Below are 18,296 nucleotides of genomic sequence, written 5' to 3' on the forward strand. Positions count from 1 at the left end.
AACCTCCCCCCTGCTCGCTGCCGTCTGCCATCACACGAAGGCGCTGGGCATCCCTCGCCATTTCAAAAGCCGCGTTTCTTGCAGGCTTTGCCTGTAAATGACTTTAATCTTCGTAAGCCCAAAAAGTAAAGCTGCTTATACGGCTGGGGCCTGCACTAGGAGGAACGGGGGGATGGATATGGACAAGCAGACGGGGGGGGTTAGTCCAGCAGAAATGAAACCCGCGGTGGATCGAGCCCCATCCCAGCCCTGTCCCATCTCCTTCAGCCACCCTGGGGGCTCAGGGGAGGGGGGCCAGGAGCACCCGACTTTGGCGCTTGCAGGCTGTTGTCCCGTCCCCCAGCCCAGACCTGCCCCATCCCTGCCATCCCCGTGCTCCCCCTTTTCTCCTTCAATCTCCCGCAAGAGGGGTCCTGGTCCCAATCCTGGCCCCCCAACGGACCGAGCGCTCCCAGCGCCGGCTCGCGAACCCAAGCCAATGCCCCACGCATCGTTTAACGCTGAATAATTCTCCACGGGTGAAGGGAACTATTTTCAATCTGCCAGAGGCCACCTTCACCCAGCAGCACCCTTCCAGCGAGAAGGGACCCCGTGGGGACACCTCCTTTGGGGTCGGGGGGCCGGGACACGGGGGGGTCCCACCTTTACCCCCTTGGCTGAGCCAAGCAGGGCAGGGAAGAATGCCCACAGGGGCCAGGGATCAGCCCCAAAAGGCATCCCTGGATCTTCCCCCGCCCCGTCCAAGCAGCTTCCAAGGAGTGGAAGATAAAGCCCGGCTAAAAGTGGAGCGTTGCTATCACTCGGCAGCTTCACCACTCTCACAACCTCACCAGTTCTCATGGAGCCAAGTGCCGCTCATCCCAGCTACGTAGGGACCCCGGGCAGAGATGGGGGGACCGTCCCCCACCTTGTACCCTGACACGGGGCCCCACGCCCCCCAGGTGTCCCCCCTGCAGAGGGCTGCCTCCCACGGGAGCAGAGCCGGAGACAGAGGGGCGGCGAGGCGGGATGTGCCGCATCCGTATGGAATGGTTTTTTTTTATTACAGTTTTAATCTCACAGTCGGTAGCATTACATGAGAATAAAGCACTGGACAGGACTGGGAAAAAAAGGCCTCTGGAGACAGCATGCAAACATTGCAACGAGTTTAAAGCAAAACAACCCAAAAAAAAACCAAAGCGTCTTGCGGGGACGCGGCCGCGCTCTCCCGAGCAGGCGGCAAGTCCAGCGTCTCCCCTTTAACCATCACTTCTGTCGCTGGGGTTTCCTTTGTGTGTGTCCGTTTCATTGGCTTATTTCTTTTATTATTATTCTTCTTTTATTAACCTTCTTCTCTTTTTTTTCTTTTTTTTTTCTTCTTTTAATTACATTAAAAAATAAGATTCATACTTTAGTAAAACACCCGGCGTTCAGCCGGGCCCTGCTTGAAATAATAAAAAAACAACCAAAAAAAACCAACAACCCTCCCCCCAAAAAAACTGAGAAAAAAAAAAAAACCCACCCAAAAATCCAAAATAAAAGAGCCTGGGAGACCAAAAAATAAAATCCAAAACCTGGGGAGGGGGGAAAAAAATAAAAAAAAAAAAAAGACTGATTTGGAAGTTTGGAAGCGACTGGGGGGGGGAAACACCCTCGGGCTCCCCCTTGGCCGCTCCCGGTGCCGGGCAGGGGGGCTGCCCATCCCCCAGCCCCCCTTTCCCCTCAGCGTGGGTCCCCTCCGGCTGCCGGGGTGGGCGAGCCCCCCCCTCACAGGTAGAGCTCCTTCTCTTTGATATGCACTAGCTGTTCGCGGAGCTGGTGGAAGGACGGCCGGTGGCCGGGGTCCAGGGTCCAGCACTTCTTCATCACCTCGTAGACGACGGCGGGGCAACCGTCGGGAGCATCCATCTTGTAGCCCTTCTCCACGCGGGGCACCACGTCCTTCAGGGGCTGGGGGGGCACGGCGGGCGGGTTTCAGGATGCGAGGGTGTGGGTTCCCCCCCCCCCCCCCAAAAAAACCCCAGCCCTGAGGGGAGGGGGGTGGTCCTCACTTACGATTCTCGGATAAGGCACTCGCCCGAAGGAGTAGATTTCCCAGAGGAGGATCCCGAAGCTCCACACGTCCGACTTGGTGGAGAATTTCTGGAAGAGGGGAGAGAAGCCCCGTGAGCGGGCTCGGGCAGGGACGGGGGGGGGCCGAAGACCTTCCCCACCCTCAGGGCAGCAGTTTTTGGGGGTCAGACAGCGGGAACCGGGGCTCAAGCACCATCTCCGCATGGAAAATATGGGGCAAGCCCCCTTCCTCCAGCCTCCACCACGTCCCCGCAGCCCAGGACCCCCCCCCTCTGCTCACCCACCTTCTCTCTAAGTGCTTCTGGTGCTGTCCACTTCACCGGCAGCTTCCCTGTGTCCTGCGTGGAAGAGGCTTCCTTGGTCAGCCCGAAATCGCTGACCTTTGCGATGTTGTCCTCCGAGACCAGGACGTTCCTCGCCGCCAAGTCCCGGTGGACAAAATTGTTGGCTTCCAGGTACTCCATGGCTTCACAGACATCTCTGGTCGGGGTGGGGAGGGAGAAGGGGGTCAGCGAGGAGGCCCCGAAACGCCAGTGGGTGGAGGTCAGGGTGGTGGGCACGGCCAGGCCAAGCCCCGGTACCTCGCTGCCGTACTTACAAGGAGAACTTCAGCAGGCAGTCTGCACCGAGGACCGACCGCCCGCGCGACCGCAGGTAGTCTACCAGGCTGCCCTGGAGGGACGGAGAGAGATGGAAGCCACCAGGGCCGTGGGGTAGGACCTGGGGACGACATCCCTCCCTCGGAGCCAGCGGTGCCACCCCCAAACTGCCGTGGTGGTCCCAGGGATATGCCACCCAAGCTGCCACCACCCAGCCGGGGCTGCCTTAGGACCCCGGGGGGGTGCTGGGTGGGGGGAAAGGGGGCAGAGCGGGCGGGTGGTGGGGTCTCACCTTGGCCATGTACTCGGTGACGATGTAAAGGCCGCTCTTCTCCTCCACGATGACCCCCAGGAGCTGCACCAGGTTGCTGTGTCGGAGCTGCCTGCACGGCGCAGGAGGGCTCAGGGCAGGGTTTGGGGGAGAAGGGAGGGCTCCCATAGTCCCCAAGGGGCAGCGGGGACCACCCTCCTCTGCTCGGACGGACGGAGGTGTCCTGTGCCCCCCACCCCGGCCACACTCACGTCATCACGGACGCCTCCGCCAGAAAGGCTTGCGCTGTGGCGTCATTTTTAATGCACTTCACGGCGACTTTGTTCCCCCGGTAATCCCCCAGCATCACGTCTGTGGGCCAGGAGAGACAGGCACGGGGGGAGGTGGGAAGCATCCCGGCTTCCCGGGACCCTCCATCACCCTGGGGGCAGGGGGCTGCAGAAGACACCCCCCCCCTCCCCCCTTAGGGCCACCGCGGTGTTGGGGACACAGGGCTCACCTCCGAACTCCCCTTTGCCAATGATCTGCAGCAACTTGAGGTCCTTCATGTTGAGGGCCCAGCCACCTGCGGGGGGGGGGAGAACGGGAGAGTGAGGGGGGTCTGGGGGGCTCCCCAGGAGCCGGGGAAGGGCCACGGCCACTCACTGCGGGAGAACTCGTCCTGCGCTGCCACCGTCCCCTCCATCACCTTGGGTTTGATGAGGCGGGTGCAGAGCCCGTCCGCGTCCGTCGTGTAATGCTGGGGGCGGGGGGAGAGGTGGGTGATGGCAGAGCGTGGGTGGCACCCCGGGGTGGGGGGGTCCCTGCCGAGGCGATGCCGGGCGCTGGGACCCCACCAGGTGGCAGCACCAGGCTGCAGAGGGGACTGGGGCGGGCTCGGGGGGGCCCTGTCACTGCCCCCCGGTCCCCCCATCCCCTCCCCTGTCCCTGCTCCCAGTCCCCCCATCCCCTCCCCTGTCCCTGCTCCCGGTCCCCCCGTCCCCTGCCCTGTCCCTGCTCCCAGTCCCTCCATCCCCTGCCCTGTCCCTGCTCCTGGTCCCCCTGTCCCCTGCCCTGTCCCTGCTCCCAGTCCCCCTGTCCCCTGCCCTGTCGCTGCTCCCAGTCCCCCCATCCCCTGCCCTGCCCCTGCCCCCAGTCCCCCCATGCCCTCCCCTGTCCCTGCCCCCAGTCCCCCCATCCCCTCCCCTGACCCTGGTCCTCCCATCCCCTCCTTGCCCCAGGGGTTGGCACACGAGGTCCCACCACCTCCCTGACTCCAGACCTGCAGCCTCGCAAGCACCGACCCCACCGTGTGTGTGTGTGTCCCCCCACCTCCCCAACCTCAACCCTCCGGTCCCCAGGAGCAGCAACGGCTCCCGGCAGTGGGCGGGACCTCACCTCCACCAGCTGCATGAGGTTTTCGAAGTAGACCTCCTCGTCGATGCTCAGCTTGCTGGAGGAGTAGATGATGCGGTAGTGCTCCACCTTCCCCTCGCAGCTGACGCACAGCGTGTAGTCCCCGGGGTAGTTGGTGCTCTCCCGCACCAGGAAAAGCCCCGTCTCCGGCGGGTACAGTAGCCGCTCTGCCTGCTCCCGCGTGATCTTCCCGTGGAACCACCTGCCACAGGACACGGTGGGGAGGTCAAGGACCGGGGATGTGCTGGCCAGACCCCCGTGGGGCTGAATCTAGGGGGGGCAACACGTGACAGCCCTCATCCCTGCTCGCCCGGGGCCGTGCCCCTCCTGGCTGCTCCCCACCGAAATCACCCAGCCACACCGATACTCACGGCATGAGGCTGAGCTTGATCCCAGCCTTCACCCCTTCTCGCTTCTGCACGTAGTTAGCGGGGATGATGCCCTCCCGGCCCACCTTGTTCTTCGCCTTGTACCAGTTGGGATCCTGCGGGGACGGCAGAGATGCCAGCCTCTCCCCCTCCCTCCTCCACCTCCCGGGAGCCACTCGAGACGCTTACTTTTCGGAGAAATCTTAACTAACGAGGCTATGAATTAATTACCTGACTGCGTGGCCCCATTCCTGCCCTGCCGGCTCGGCGGGACTTCCAGCAGGACCAGGGGATCCCACTGACACGACGCACGCCGGGGTGCGATCCCGGCCCTGGGGGGGTGGCGGTGGCCTTACCTTGGTGACAGCGACAATGGTAAGGACGTCTCCTTTGCTGAAGGGCAGGTCCTGCTCAGCGGTACCGTGGAAGTTGTACTTGGCGATACATTCTGTACCGGACGGCCAGACGGCCTGGCCGGGGAGGGGGGGACAGCGTCAGAGCCCGGCCGGGCACCTCTCCCACCCCCCGGCCCCCCACCCACTCCGTGTCCCTCCGGTGTGAACCCAAAGGGGCCGCGCTTAAAGCAGAAGTGGTTTGGGGGATTTTGGGCAGCCCTGGGAGCTCAGGGGGTGTTTGTCAGCTGGGACAGAGGGGACACAAAAAAACGCAGGTCCCTGTGGTGCTGGGCTTCCGTAGGGGCATGGGGGGACACGTCCCCCCGTCCATCCTCAGCCCCGGGGCCATCTCTGGAGGGGACGGAGAGGCTGGAGAGCCCGCTTCATCCCTGCCTCTCCTCTCCGCCCGCTGCTTACCTGCATCCCTGACATCTTCTTGGGAGGGTGGGGGGGGGGGCGAGACTCTCACAGTGGGGACACGCCACTTGGTACCATCAGACCTGGAGGAGGGGCAAAGGATGGCTGAGGACCGGGTGAGGACCAGGCACGGCGGGGAGGGCTCTGCCCGGAGCACAGGGAGCAACCCCCCCAGAGGATGCTCACGCCGGCATCTCTGTTACCGCCAAGCAGGGAACGGGGTCCCGCCCGAGGCGCCGCCTCCACGGCATCCCCAAAGTGGTGTGAAAGCAGGGCCCCTCGCTGCTGGGGACCGGAGCGGCACAGAGCTGCTCACCCGGATTACCAGGGACGTGCGCGGATACGGCTCCTTAAGAGCAGAGGTTTTACGCACTGCGTGGCCACCGCAGTGTCTGCATCAGCGACCTGGGGAGCAAACCGGTACGGGACGGAGGGACGGGGGTGCCCGGGGACGGGGGGGGAACAGAGACGATCCCCGAGAGCTGCTGGACCCTGCTCCCCAGCCCCGGGGGTTACTGGACCGTGGCGGCCAGCTGGGAATCGGTGGCCAGAGAAGCTTCGAATCCCCTGCCCACCACGTGTGCGACTGCTTCTGCCTCACAAAATCCCCCTGGCCTCGCCCTGCCAAGCCTCCTCCGCCTGGCTCCAGCGATCCCTGCAGCACCGAGGGGGAAACTGAAGCACGGGGCGGCGAGGGGACCCAGCCAGGCAGGAGCGGCTCACCCCGAGCCCCACACTCACAGCTCGGCGAGCCCTTCCCCGGCTCTCCCTAGGAGCCCGGCGACCCACGTGCGGAAACATCCAGCCCCGGGAGCTTCCCAGCCCCGGGATCCGAAAGAAATAAAATAAATCCATTCCCCGCACGACAAAACCCATCGGCGTCCTGGAACGCAGGCGCTTCCGCCGGCTCCTAAATCCCGGGGGGACGCACTGACCGGGCTGGGTCGCATCCTGCCCCGGCGCGTGGGAGGGGAACAAACCCGGCTTTATTCCCGCCGCTTCGACCCCCGGGAAGAGATGAAGTCACCGGCCTCGGCGGCAAACCCGCCTTCCTCGGGTGCTGGGGTCGCGAAGCTGGGCTGGGATCGCGGAGCTGGGACGCATCCCACCCCAAAAACCAGGCCAGGTTATCGATTAATTCCTCATTATCGATTCAGGGCCATCGGCGGCCAACGCTCCCAGCCCCACTGTCAGCAGTGCGCGATATTTTTGGAAAGGAGGAACCGAAACGAGGGGCAAGGCCGGCAGAGATGGGAGGAGGAAGAAGATAAGGGGCAGAACCGCGGGCACGAACGCGGCCCCATTTCCACCACAGCCATACCCGGACCCCTCCGGAAAAGGCGTCACGCCGCCACCCCGCCCCTCACTTTCCCCCAGAGTCACTTATATTTTCGGCGTCGGGGAGGAGGAATTGAGGCTGGGACGCCCACCCTAAGGACAGAGCTCGGGGACTCAAAGCCGAGCGCCGGGGTTTCCAGCGAAGCCCCTCACCGCAGCATCCGGGCCCCCGGCGCCGGGTCGGTTTTCCTCGCAGCCAGCCCTGGGGCTGTTGGTGGAGGAAAGCGTCTCGAGATGGCACCCAAACCCAGCCCGATGGCACCCAGGCGCCTGGGGACACTGCCACGGCGCTGGACCATGCTGGGCCAGAGAGCATCAGCCGGGAGCGTGGCCCTGGCTCAAAACCCTACCATTTTCAAGCTAATTTTCGGTTAAATTCTGAATTTCCACGCAAAGATCAAGCAAAGGGGCTGGATGCCGCCGGTCCAAGGTGCAGCCCGAGAAACACAGGGAATGAACCGCACCGCTCCGTCAGTCCCTAGAGGGATCGGGTCCCACGTCTCTGCGGAGGGAATCTCCCATCGCTGCGGTTTTCGGCCCCGTTCCCCATCCAGCGACCCACGGGGGAACCAGCCCCGGGGTGCTGCTCATGCCCCGAAGTGCTGAGTCAGCGTTTCCCACCAGCTGGGCACTCCGATGCCGCTGTTTCAAAATAACCGAAGGAGGAAAAAAAAATAGCAGCAGGACGGAGGTTTCCATCTGAGACTTGACTCCAGCCGGAGAATCCCTGGCCGAGCGCTGCCCGCCGGGTTGAGATGCCAGGGCGCGTCGCCTGGAAGCAGTGCCCAAGGGTCTGTCCCCGCACCGCAGCCCGGCCAGAGGCTGGAAAAGCCATTTTCCACCCCGCCTGAGAGCCGGATCTTTCCCATCCCCAAGGCCCGTCGTCCGGGCTTTCAGCTCACGGATGACACCAGCATTTATATTTTATAAAAGCGGAGAGGATACAAAATTTACAGCCTGCCTTTGCGCTTCTGAGCTTTTATAAAGAGTATTTTTCTGATTTTTTTTTTTCCTCTTTTAAAGAGGAACCCATCCCAGCAAACCCCACCGGGAGGAACACGCTCCAGCCGGTCCCAGCAGTTTTACCTTCCTGGAGCGTGCAAAATTCCCGGCATCAGCCGGTGGCATCGGTATAAACATCGCACAAGCAATTTGCTTATGGGTTATATGGGGGGGGAGGCAGCTAACAGCGCAGGGAGCTGCCCTTCGCAGAGCCCCAAGATGCCCCCTGCCATGTTTCAGCACCGATCTTCCTTCCCCCGAGGATGACTTCTAAGCAGCAGCCTGAATTTTAGGGGGTTTTTTTCCTAGTTATCACCTAATTTCTGCCCCAAAGCCGAGGCTTTCCGCAGCGGAGGAAACTGCGCGCCCCCGAGAAGCGCCAACGGGCCCCCCGAAAGGCGCCGCTGCCGCGGTGGCCTCATGTGACAGCCAGCGGTTGCTGCCGCCCGCGTCACCCGCTGTCGCCCGCCTCGTGCCAGCGCTCGCTTCCGCCCGGCCGGCCCCATCCCGGCGGGACGCCAGCTTGGGAGAGGGACGCGGCGGATCCGGCGCGGATCTGGAGCCTGACGGCAGTGATGCCCCCCGCCTTCCCCGACGAAGGGCTCCGCGATCCGCGCCGGCGTCGCCCCGACACCAGCGGGGCTTCCCCACGGAGGATGCGTCGCGGCAGAAGTCGGCTTGAAAAAAAAAAACCAACAAATGACGATTAAAAAAGCCCAACCAAGACGGCAGAGCCGAGCGCCGGGGTCGGCGCCTTCAGCCCTTCGCTCCTGCTGGAGACACCCCATCCCCAAAGAGGGGCTCACGGAAGCGGCCCGGGAACCCCCCAGCCCTCTTCCCTGTCGAAAACCGCTGCCGTTCCTTCCTCATCCTCCCAGTCGATCTGCCCCAGGCAGCCCGGTGAGGGACCATCGCCCGACGCGCATCCCGAGAAATGCGGGGGCCGCGTGGTGGTCCCCACCGACCCCTCCCCAGCCTTGCTCCTGCATTTCCCTCAGGAAATCCTCTGCCACCCCGACGATCCAAAGGGTGCCGGGGAAACACACTGGGGCGGAGGGAAACCACTCCGGACCCAGCACCCCGGAGGGAAACGGGGGACCCCCAGAGCCAAGAGCACCGGCACCACGGGGCGGGGGGAAGACGCCACGCTCCCACCGCACGCGCCGTTAGCCGGAGGGAAACGGGGAGCAGAGCCCAGCTTAAATATGAAGTTAGGACGAGCCTATCTCCAATATTAAGTTTCGCCGTAGACGGTCAGGAAGCTTCACTCCCGTCGGAAACAGGCGCGCGGCCGCATCCACCCCGCCCTCGCCGAGCCACCTCCCGCCGCTCCACAACCCCGGCTTCTTTAAACTTCGAAAAAAAAAACAAACCCCAACCCATAAACCGACCAACCCACCCCGAAAACAGCCAACATCCTGGCTCTCTCCAGAAGATCTTATCGCCCGTTATTACAAGCGACACCTACGATCGCTATGAGCGAAAGGAAAAAAAAAAACCTTCCCCCTTGATCTCGGCAGCGACCCGGCTGCACTTGCGGGGTTTCGCTGCTGCTCCCCTGGCCCAGCCTTGACTGGAGGGCGGGCGGTCTTTCTTTATATATTTAATTCTTTTTAAATAGAAAAAGAGACAAGGCTGCCGCTCAGATGGCGGAAGGCGCCCGGGGGAGAGCTGGAGGCAGGTGGAGGCCCAGAGAGATGCTGCTCCTGGCCTCCCCGGCGCGGCGGGCTTTCTCCCGTCCTCCTCTTGCCTACGGAAAAAACCCCTCGTCGGGATGATTTTCCCCCCTCGTTACCCCTGGCATCCCCCTCCCGGTCCTGGAGGGTGTCCCGGCGTCCCCGGGGACGGGCACGTGGCGTGGCCGCCGGCGAAGGGTTCGGGACACGCCGCGATGCGTTGCAAGGTTGGGTTTTTAATTTCGGGGTTTTTTTGGCAGACACCCACCCAAAACCAAAAAGGCGAGGGGGGAGGCGGTGGTCGCGGGGCGAAGCATGCCCCGAGCCCCCTTCCCCCCCGGTATGGCGAGGATGGGGGCCGAGCAGGGACGGGAGGATGCAGACGGCCCCGGGATGCTCCTGAAACCTCGGCCGCGCTTCCCCGGACCTCCCCAGCCGCTCGCTTCGCCAGGACCCCGCAGGCGAGACCCCCTCCGTCCCGGGAGGAAGACGGCCATCCCCCTCCTCCTCCCGCTCTCCCTCACACCTTCGGTTTAGAATTTATTTTTTACTTTATTCTTTTTCTTTTTTTTTTTTTTTGTTTTTCCCTGGGCGATGGCACAGCCCCTCTCGCTCTCGATAAACCCACGAGTGGCAGCCACGGCTATAAATAACCCGTCACCGCCCTATTGACCAGAAGGAAAAAAAATAGAAATCACAGAAATTAAAAAAACCAATAATTAAAAAAATAAAATAAATTGCTGCCGGCCCCCCATTTCGACCCGGAGTTCCCTCCTTCCGAGCCAACCGCTCTCAAAAACCCCACTGGCGGCTCAGGGCTCGGCCTTGCCGTCCCCGAATGACTTTTGGGGTTGGCAGCCCCCGTTTTAGGGGGGGCTGCGGGGGGGGCGAGGCGAACCCCTTCCCATGCCCCCCAACCTGGGGAAGGGGATGCTGCTGGGGGGGTGGGCGGGGATGCCTCGCCCTCCTCAGCGCTGGGATGCAGCCGGGATGCGATGGGGTCCCCAGGATGGGGTGGGGGGGTGGGGGGGTGACGCGGCTCGCTGTGGGGTCACCAAGCCCCCCCCCCCCCCCCACCCCGCAGGCCCCATTGTCTGCGCTCGGCCGCGCTCCCGCTCCCCCAAACACCGGGGGGGGGGGATGCGGCGTGGGGGGGGGGGGGGCACCCCTCGGCGTGCCCCTCCCCGGGGGGGGTCTCAGCGGTACTCACCTCCCTCCGGGCAGGGGGCTCAGCCCGCCGCCGGCTGCTCCATGCGGCGCTGCCGGGGCCTCCGGGCTCGGCTGGGCCGGCGGGGGGGCGCGGGGGGGGCGGAAGGGGCGGAGGAAGCCGGAGCCGTCGGAGCAGCCGCCCGCCGGGGCCGAGCCCGGTGCGGCGGGGCCGGGGAGGGGGGGTGCGGGGGCGGGGTGGGGGGGTGCGGGGGGTGGGAGGGGAGGGGGAGGGGGGGGAGCGGGGCGGCCGCCGCCCGCCTCGGGCCGGGGAGGGGCGCAGGGGCCGCCCGGGGCGGCGGGGCCTGCTGCGAGGGAGCGGCGGCCGGAACCGGAGCGCCCGGAGCACCGCGCCTGCGCCGGCTCGGAGGGGCTCGGGGAGGCTCGGGGCGGCTCGGAACGGCTCGGCTGGGCTTGGGGCGGAGCGGGGCGAAGCGGGGCCGCCACCTGCCGGGGGCCGCCGGCACCGGGACCGCAGCGGGACCCGCAATGGCACCGGCACCGGGACCCGCAACGCGGTCCGCGTCGGGCCCGGGCCCGGCACCGGGCCGTGCCCCCCCAGCGACCCCGGCCCTGGGGTCCCGGTGGGCCGGGGGGTGCCGCTTCCCCGGTGGGTGCTGGCCTGGGCGCGGGCCGGTGCTGGAATGGTAACGGCGGGAGGCTGGGAGCGGCCGCGGCCGGGAGGAACCGGCCGTGAATGGCAGTAAAGCAGGGGCGAAATGCTAAGGGAACAAAATAATAAAGCAACGGTAATGAAATAATGAGAAAATAACACTGATATAATGTAATGTATAACATAACATAATAAATACACTATGCTATGATTAATAGAATATTATAAATACAATAACCTAATATAATGTAATGTGATATAATACAGAATGTAATAAATATAATGTATTATACTATACTATACTAAATATAATACAGTAATTTAATAGATAAATATAAGAATATAGTGTAATGTAACATAATATAAAACATAACATAATGCAGTATAGTATACTATACTAAATATAATATAAAAATGTACAATAAATATAAGAATATAATGTAATGTAATATAACATAAAACATAACATAATACAGTATACTATACTAAATATAATATAAAAATATATAATAAATATAATAACATAATATAATATAAAACAACATACACTATACTATGCTAAATATACTATAATAATATGATAAATATGATAATATAATGTCGTATCATATCACATCACATCATATCACATCTGGATGATCTCTGGGGTCCCTTCCACCCCAGCCCATTCTATCATGCTAAAATACAACAGCGGCGATGCAGATGACGATGATGACGGGGGCGATGATGCTGGTGACGCCAGCGGTGGCGATGATGGCGGTGATGTGGGGTGAGGGTGGCGGGCCCTGGCTGCGGCGGGGTGGACAGGGTGCAGGCGTAGCCCCGTGCTGGGCATCTCGCCCCTGCCTGCAGCGTCTCGGGGGTCCGCGGGGCGTGGGGGTGGGGACAGCAGCCTTCGTGCCCTTGAGGCTGGGGTCTGTCCCGAGTGGGCTGGGGGGAGTGACGGCGGGGAGGAAGCAGCACTCGGGCATTCTGGCATGTTTCCTCGCCCGCCGCCATGCCGGTCCCTCGGGATGGCCTGCCACGGGCTGCGTGCCCAGCGCGTCCACCCCCTGCGACGGGGCGCGGGCTCGCGGGCGCTGGGCTGGCACTGCAGACCCCCAGCTTTCCCACCAAAAGGCCACGCGGGCCGGTGGGACGCCAAAGTGTGACGATGCCTCGCCAACACCGCCGTGGTTGTCGCTTCCTGCCCCACCGCCGCCGCCATGTTCAGCAAAGCAGGAAGCCCGGGCACCGGCTTCCCTCTGCGTTTTGGCCACCCCTCGCCTCTCCCCATGCCTCGGCAGCCCCCCGTGCCCAGAAACCAGCCGTGGGGGACCGACGCCGGCGCGGCGCGGGGAGGCTCTGAAGGATGCCGTGGCGCGGGGAGAGGCTGCAGCCGACTTCCCTGCGCCCAGCGCGGTACCCCAAGGATGCTGGGGGTGCGTGGGGCGGGCAGGAGCCCTTCCCACCCGCCTCCGCTGCTCTCCTGCGACGTGAGGGACTCGGGGGGCTCCGAAGACGAGCCAAAGCCCCAGCCCTGCACGGCTGGGAGGGGAGGATGCTCTTCCCTGGGATGCAGGGAGCGGGGAGAGGTGATGGAGATGTCTCCGAAGGGGGTTATTTTTCGGGAGTGCATCCTTGCTCCTGCAGAAAGAGCCTGGGACCTGCTCCTGGAGCCGGGCACCCCAGGGCCGTCGCAGCCCCAAGCTTCTCCCGGGTTTGTTTGGCGTTGGGGAGGTGGGGAGGGGGCTCGTCCCCGCGCAGCCTCCGAGTGGAGCCGTCCCGGGAGGAAACAAAACCGGCCCGTGCGTCTGCACCAGAAACGCACCCATGGGTGCGAGCCCAAACCCACCCCCGTGCCCATCGGCGTGCCCAGCCGGGTGTGCACGCACCCCGACGCACCCGTCCACGCTGGCCAGCGCAGGCAGGCGTGCAAGCGCGCGGTGCGGCGTGTCCGACGCCTGGTTGCATGCCCAGCGCGCCCAAACCCATCCCGGCTCTCCTGGTCTCAGGATGAAGACGTGGCCACCCAGCTCCCAGGGCTGCCTGCTCCTCCCTGCCCTCCCCCTGCCAGATCCGACCCCCCGGGACCACGACACAGCCCCGTTGGGTGTCCCCCCTCCTCCCCACCGCAGTGCAGACCTCCACCTGGGTGCGCCCTGGGGGGACCAGGGAGCGAGGAGGACGAGGGTGAGAGGCAGGTTTATCCCGCTGGGTGTTTCCATCAGCAGGGTGGGAGTTTCCAGCGGATTTTTTTGCTTGACGGTAACTGGGAGTCCACAAAGACCCTTCACAGAATCACAGAATCACAGAATAGTAGGGGTTGGAAGGGACCTCTGTGGGTCATCTAGTCCAACCCTCCTGCCGAAGCAGGGTCACCTACAGCAGGCTGCACAGGACCTTGTCCAGGCGGGTCTTGAATATCTCCAGAGAAGGAGACTCCACAACCTCCCTGGGCAGCCTGTTCCAGTGCTCTGTCACCCTCAGAGGGAAGAAGTTCTTCCTCATGTTCAGCTGGAACTTCCTGTGCCTCAGTTTGTGCCCATTGCCCTTTGTCCTGTCACTGGGCACCACTGAAAAGAGCTTGGCCCCATCCTCCTGACACCCACCCTTCAGATATTTGTAGGCATTTATAAGGTCCCCTCACAGCCTTCTCTTCTTCAGGCTGAACAAGCCCAGTTCCCTCAACCTCTCCTCATAGGGGAGATGCTCCAGTCCCCTCACCATCCACGTAGCCCTACGCTGGACTCTCTCCAGTAGCTCTTCATCTTTCTTGAACTGGGGAGCCCAGAAGTGGACACAGTACTCCAGATGAGGCCTCACCAGGGCAGTGTAGAGGGGAAGGAGAACCTCCCTCGTCCTGCTGGCCACACTCTTCTTGATGCACCCCAGGATCCCATTGGCTTTCTTGGCAGCCAGGGCACACTGCTGGCTCATGGTTAACCTGTTGTCCACCAGGACACCCAGGTCCCTCTCCGCAGAGCTGCTCTCCAGCAGGTCCGCCCCAGCCTGTACTGGTGCATGAGGTTGTTCCTCCCCAAGTGCAGGACCCTGCACTTGCCCTTGTTGAACCTGAACTTCCTCGCACTGCCAGGTCCAAGAGGCCCCCTCTCCTCGCGACCGCCGCCTCCCCCCTCGCCTTTTCGGTTTTGGGTGGGTGTTTGGAAAAAAAAAACCTTTCAACGCATCCTGCCGTGCCCCAAGCCCATGCCGGGCGGATTCACCGGTGGCCACCCCTCGCCGTGCCATGTGCCCGTCCCTGGGGATGCCATGACGCCCTCCAGGACCTGGGAAGGGGATGCCAGGGCCGTCTGTGGAGTATAAAGGGGGGAAAATCATCCCGATGAGGGTTTTTTAATAGGCAAGAGGAGGACCAGGAGAGCACCTCTCCTACGAGGACAGGCTGAGGGGGTTGGGGCTGTTCAGCCTGGAGAAGACAAGGCTCCGGGGTGACCTTAGAGCGGTTGCCAGTACCTGAAGGGGCCAACAGGAAGGATGGAGAGGGGCTTTTCACAAGGGGGTCTAGGGATAGGATAAGGGGGAACGGCTCTAAACTAAAAGAGGGCTGATTTAGATCAGATATTCGGAAGAAATTCTTCCCCATGAGGGTGGTGAAACGCTGGCCCAGGTTACCCAGAGAAGCTGTGGCTGCCCCCTCCCTGGCAGTGCTCAAGGCCAGGTTGGACGGAGCTCTGAGCAACCTGGGCTGGTGGCAGATGTCCCTGCTCATGGCAGGGGGGTTGGAACCACATGAGCTTTAAGGTCCCTTCCAACCCAAACCATTCTATGATTCTATGATTCCATGGTGGGGAGGCTGGGAGCACCACGGGGCTGGTGGCTCTCAGCTCCTGGATGAAAAGACAAACTGTAAACCCAGCCCGGTGGGGAATTGTGCCTGGTCCCAGGTTTTCCCAGTCCATCAGACCTAGCAAGAGGGAAATACCCCAATGACTGCACAGCCACAAATGCTCGGAGCTGCTGTTGGCAGTTTTTTCTCCCCTCTGAAGACCCATCCCTGAAGCCTCAAGACCGTCAGTATCTCCAGGGACAGCTGGAAGGGTCACACAGGTGATGGTGGTAAAGGCTGGGCCACGCGGGAGACCTGGAGGGAAATCCCCTGGGAGCAGCTCGATGCAGTGTCCCGGCCAGGATTTTTCCCGGGAAAGGTCTTGGCTTGAGGGTGGGTGATCCCCTGGCTGGAAGGGAAGGATGGATTTGGTCGCGCCAGATGTGGACGGCCGTCTCCTTGCCAGATGTAGATGGCTGTCTTCTTGTCTCGCACCAGGAGAGGGGGCCCTTCAGCTGGTGGGAATCAGCAGGAAAAGGGAAAATACCAGAAAGGGAAACAAAAAATTGCAAGGGAGCATTTTGTGACCAAGGAGGAGCTGAGAAGAAAATCCTGACCGGGCGATATTCTTTCGCTTAGGGGAATCTGCATCCCGTGGCCGGTTCAGTGCCTGCTTGGCTGCGGGTTTGGTGTCTCGGAGGGCTTCAGGCAGCGCAGACGGGGTGAGAAGTGGTGGGCACAGCGAGGGGAAGGTTGCTGCCTTGGATGTACCAAAGAGCGGAGAATCCGCTGGGAACATCAGAGGAAAGCGGCGTGAAAGCTTCCAGCTCGTTCGAGCCCAGAGAATTCACCTTCGAGCGGGAAAAAACCCCGGAGGGAACCGAGTTTGGCCAGTTCTGCAGCTCCCGGAGCTGCAGGGGTGATGGGGGACGGTGGGTGCTCTGCAGGGGGGGTCAGTCCCCTATAGATCCCCCTCCCCCAGATGTGCCTTCCCCCAGAATACTCCGAGCGGGGGTGAAACCCCTCGCTCCCCCGTGCTCGGCGGCCAGAGGCACTCGTGGAGCTGCGGTGGCAGATGCCACGGGAGGGCGTTCATGTCCCAAACACCAGCGAGAGGGGACGAAAAAAGGCTTCAGTGATTTAGGATCCTGCCCCCCCCCATCCGCAGAGCTGGCAGCCGGCCCTGGCTCTCGGGGGGCTTCGCCCCCCGTGCCGGTCCCAAAAACCCTCCCGGGTGTGGAGAGCAGCCCCGTTCCAAAGGTTTTCCTGGGGAGCCCTCGTTTCCAGGGCGGTTTTAATTAAAGCAGGCTGGGGACGCTGCGTCTGGGCGGGTGGGTTCGCACCTCCAGCGTGGGATCGGGCTGGACCCCCCTGCTCTGCCTGCGGCCCCCTCCCCGGCACCCCGGGGGGGGGTCAGCGCCCACCCTGCTTTACCTACCCTGATGGGGTTCAGGGAGCTGGTTTTAGGGGCACGAGAGTGAAGCGGTCAACCGGGACCCCTTATTACAGGGCCAATTAGTGGGGGGTCCACGGGGGGCCAAGAGAGCCCGTTCCCCTGTGTGGCCCCCCCAGATCTACCACTGCTGCTGCCCTGCTGCCAGCAGACCCAGAGGTGACTGTCAGGCCTGGAGGCATCCTGGCTCTCCAGCCCGCATCCTGCTGCTGAGCCGGGGTTTGGGGAGCATCCCAAATCCCAGAGGCTTTCAGCTCACGCTGCCGGTGTTGGTGGGACCTGGTGGCCCCTGGCTCCGTGGGGACACGTCGCCGGGGCTGCTCCCCATCCCTCCGCTCTTCTCCTTCCCCCCACGGAAAATCACGCCCATGGCCACACCAGGGTTGGGGGACAGCCAGGTCTGAGGCCATTCCCAGGAGCCTGGAACTTTTCTCCGGCAGCGCTTTGCGTGCGGGGAGCAATTATCTCTGCATCTCCATTGCTTCCTTCTTAACTTGGGGACAAACTCCATCCTTGCCTGCTTTCGCCTTCTCTGCTTAACAGGTACCTTGTACCCAAACACCATCTCCAGCGAAGATGGAGGGTGGGAGGAGGAGAAAGGGTTTGTACTGGTTCGGGAGCCCTCACAAAACAGGGGCAGAGCCACTTACCAGGTTTAACGTGTCCAGCTCTGTCATCTCAAGCTCTCCTCCATCCACAGGTCCAGTCTGGGTTGAGCAGAGGACCAGCATCTTCTCCAACCCACTGCAGAAGGAAACTGCAGCAGGGGAAGATCCCACCAGCTCCAGGACCCCAGAAGCTGCTCAGCAGAGATTACCTCCCCCAAAAGGCAGAAACCAGCCGTTATCCCTGCTGCGAAGTGGCAGCTCCTGGGGTTCCAGGCATGGTGGAGCCCGGCTTTGTCCCAGGAGTGGAGCTACAAGGAGAAAGGTGGCGTTTGGGAGTTTCCTTCTCCATGAGAAGGAGCTCCCAAGGCCAGATGGTGCAGCGGGGCAAGCGGGATGCTGGGGCAAAGCCCACCGCGCTTAGAGGATCGGCTGCCACCAGCTCAAAGGGAGGTGTCCACCAAACGACTGGCCGAAAGAGAGTACGCGTGGCTCAGACTTTCAGATGCAATTCGAAGCTTTATTGTGAGCTCTAAGGCATCGAGAGATGGTCTTTTTGATGTCAAGGGACTGTCACTAGTGCTGGGGACAAACAGCAAAAGGGAGATACCCAAGAGTTAATCCCCCTGAGGAGGTGATTTCCAATAACAGATCTCACGGGAGAATAAACAGCCAAAGGAAAGAAGTTAGAAACGCAGGATGCGCTTTTAACGAGGAGGCTCATTAAGTGTTGGAGCAACTCCCCTCTTCCTTCCACCCGGGAGGAAGAGCCACGAGCGTTTCCTCTAGCACATTTCGGGGCTGGCTGCAGGTTTTACTGGCGAGGAGATGCCACCACCCCGAGTGCCACCACCAGGCAGGTGTCCCGGCTCGTGGGAGAAGGTGTGTGGCTGCCTGGACCTTTCCTGTCGGGAATGAGGGAGCTGGGAGCATCCCCCCCTTTGGAAGAGGAGCTGGAGCCCAGCTGCCGTGCCTGATCTGCTGACTCATTTTAAAACCAACAATACAAGCAATTTGCCATGGGGTGATATAAGCTCCCCGGGCTTATCGCCGCCTCTGGTTCCAGTGACGAAATCACAGCGCTGGCAAACCACCTGGGGAGTAACTGAAGGGCTTAATTGAGGAAGATCGTTAGGG

The 18,296-nt window shown here is 62.1% G+C and overlaps 1 protein-coding gene across 1 annotated transcript; it reads right to left on the bottom strand.

Moving 5' to 3' along the window:
• Positions 1 to 1,011: 1,011 nt before the first annotated feature.
• Positions 1,012 to 10,811, bottom strand: CSK (C-terminal Src kinase). Its single transcript, XM_075432011.1, has 13 exons — positions 10,724 to 10,811; positions 5,498 to 5,580; positions 5,042 to 5,155; positions 4,689 to 4,801; positions 4,300 to 4,519; positions 3,568 to 3,661; positions 3,422 to 3,487; positions 3,174 to 3,273; positions 2,944 to 3,034; positions 2,651 to 2,724; positions 2,337 to 2,532; positions 2,035 to 2,121; positions 1,012 to 1,929 (listed from the first exon to the last, which is right to left on the bottom strand). Exons 2-13 carry the CDS (start codon positions 5,510 to 5,512, stop codon positions 1,747 to 1,749), a joined length of 1,353 nt encoding a protein of 450 aa, XP_075288126.1. The 5' UTR covers positions 5,513 to 5,580; positions 10,724 to 10,811; the 3' UTR covers positions 1,012 to 1,746.
• Between the last annotated feature and the right edge of the window lie 7,485 nt (positions 10,812 to 18,296).

Source organism: Opisthocomus hoazin, chromosome 10, assembly GCF_030867145.1.
Source record: "Opisthocomus hoazin isolate bOpiHoa1 chromosome 10, bOpiHoa1.hap1, whole genome shotgun sequence".
Classification (NCBI taxonomy): domain Eukaryota; kingdom Metazoa; phylum Chordata; class Aves; order Opisthocomiformes; family Opisthocomidae; genus Opisthocomus; species Opisthocomus hoazin.

Bases quoted from the DNA above. Each gene is read 5' to 3' on its own strand.
- CSK (XM_075432011.1), bottom strand. The intron at 3,035-3,173 runs GTGAGTGTGGCC...TGCGCCGTGCAG, and splicing joins GCGGAGGCGTCCGTGATGAC to GCAGCTCCGACACAGCAACC. The intron at 2,122-2,336 runs GTGGGTGAGCAG...CCCCTCTTCCAG, and splicing joins CAGAAGCACTTAGAGAGAAG to AAATTCTCCACCAAGTCGGA.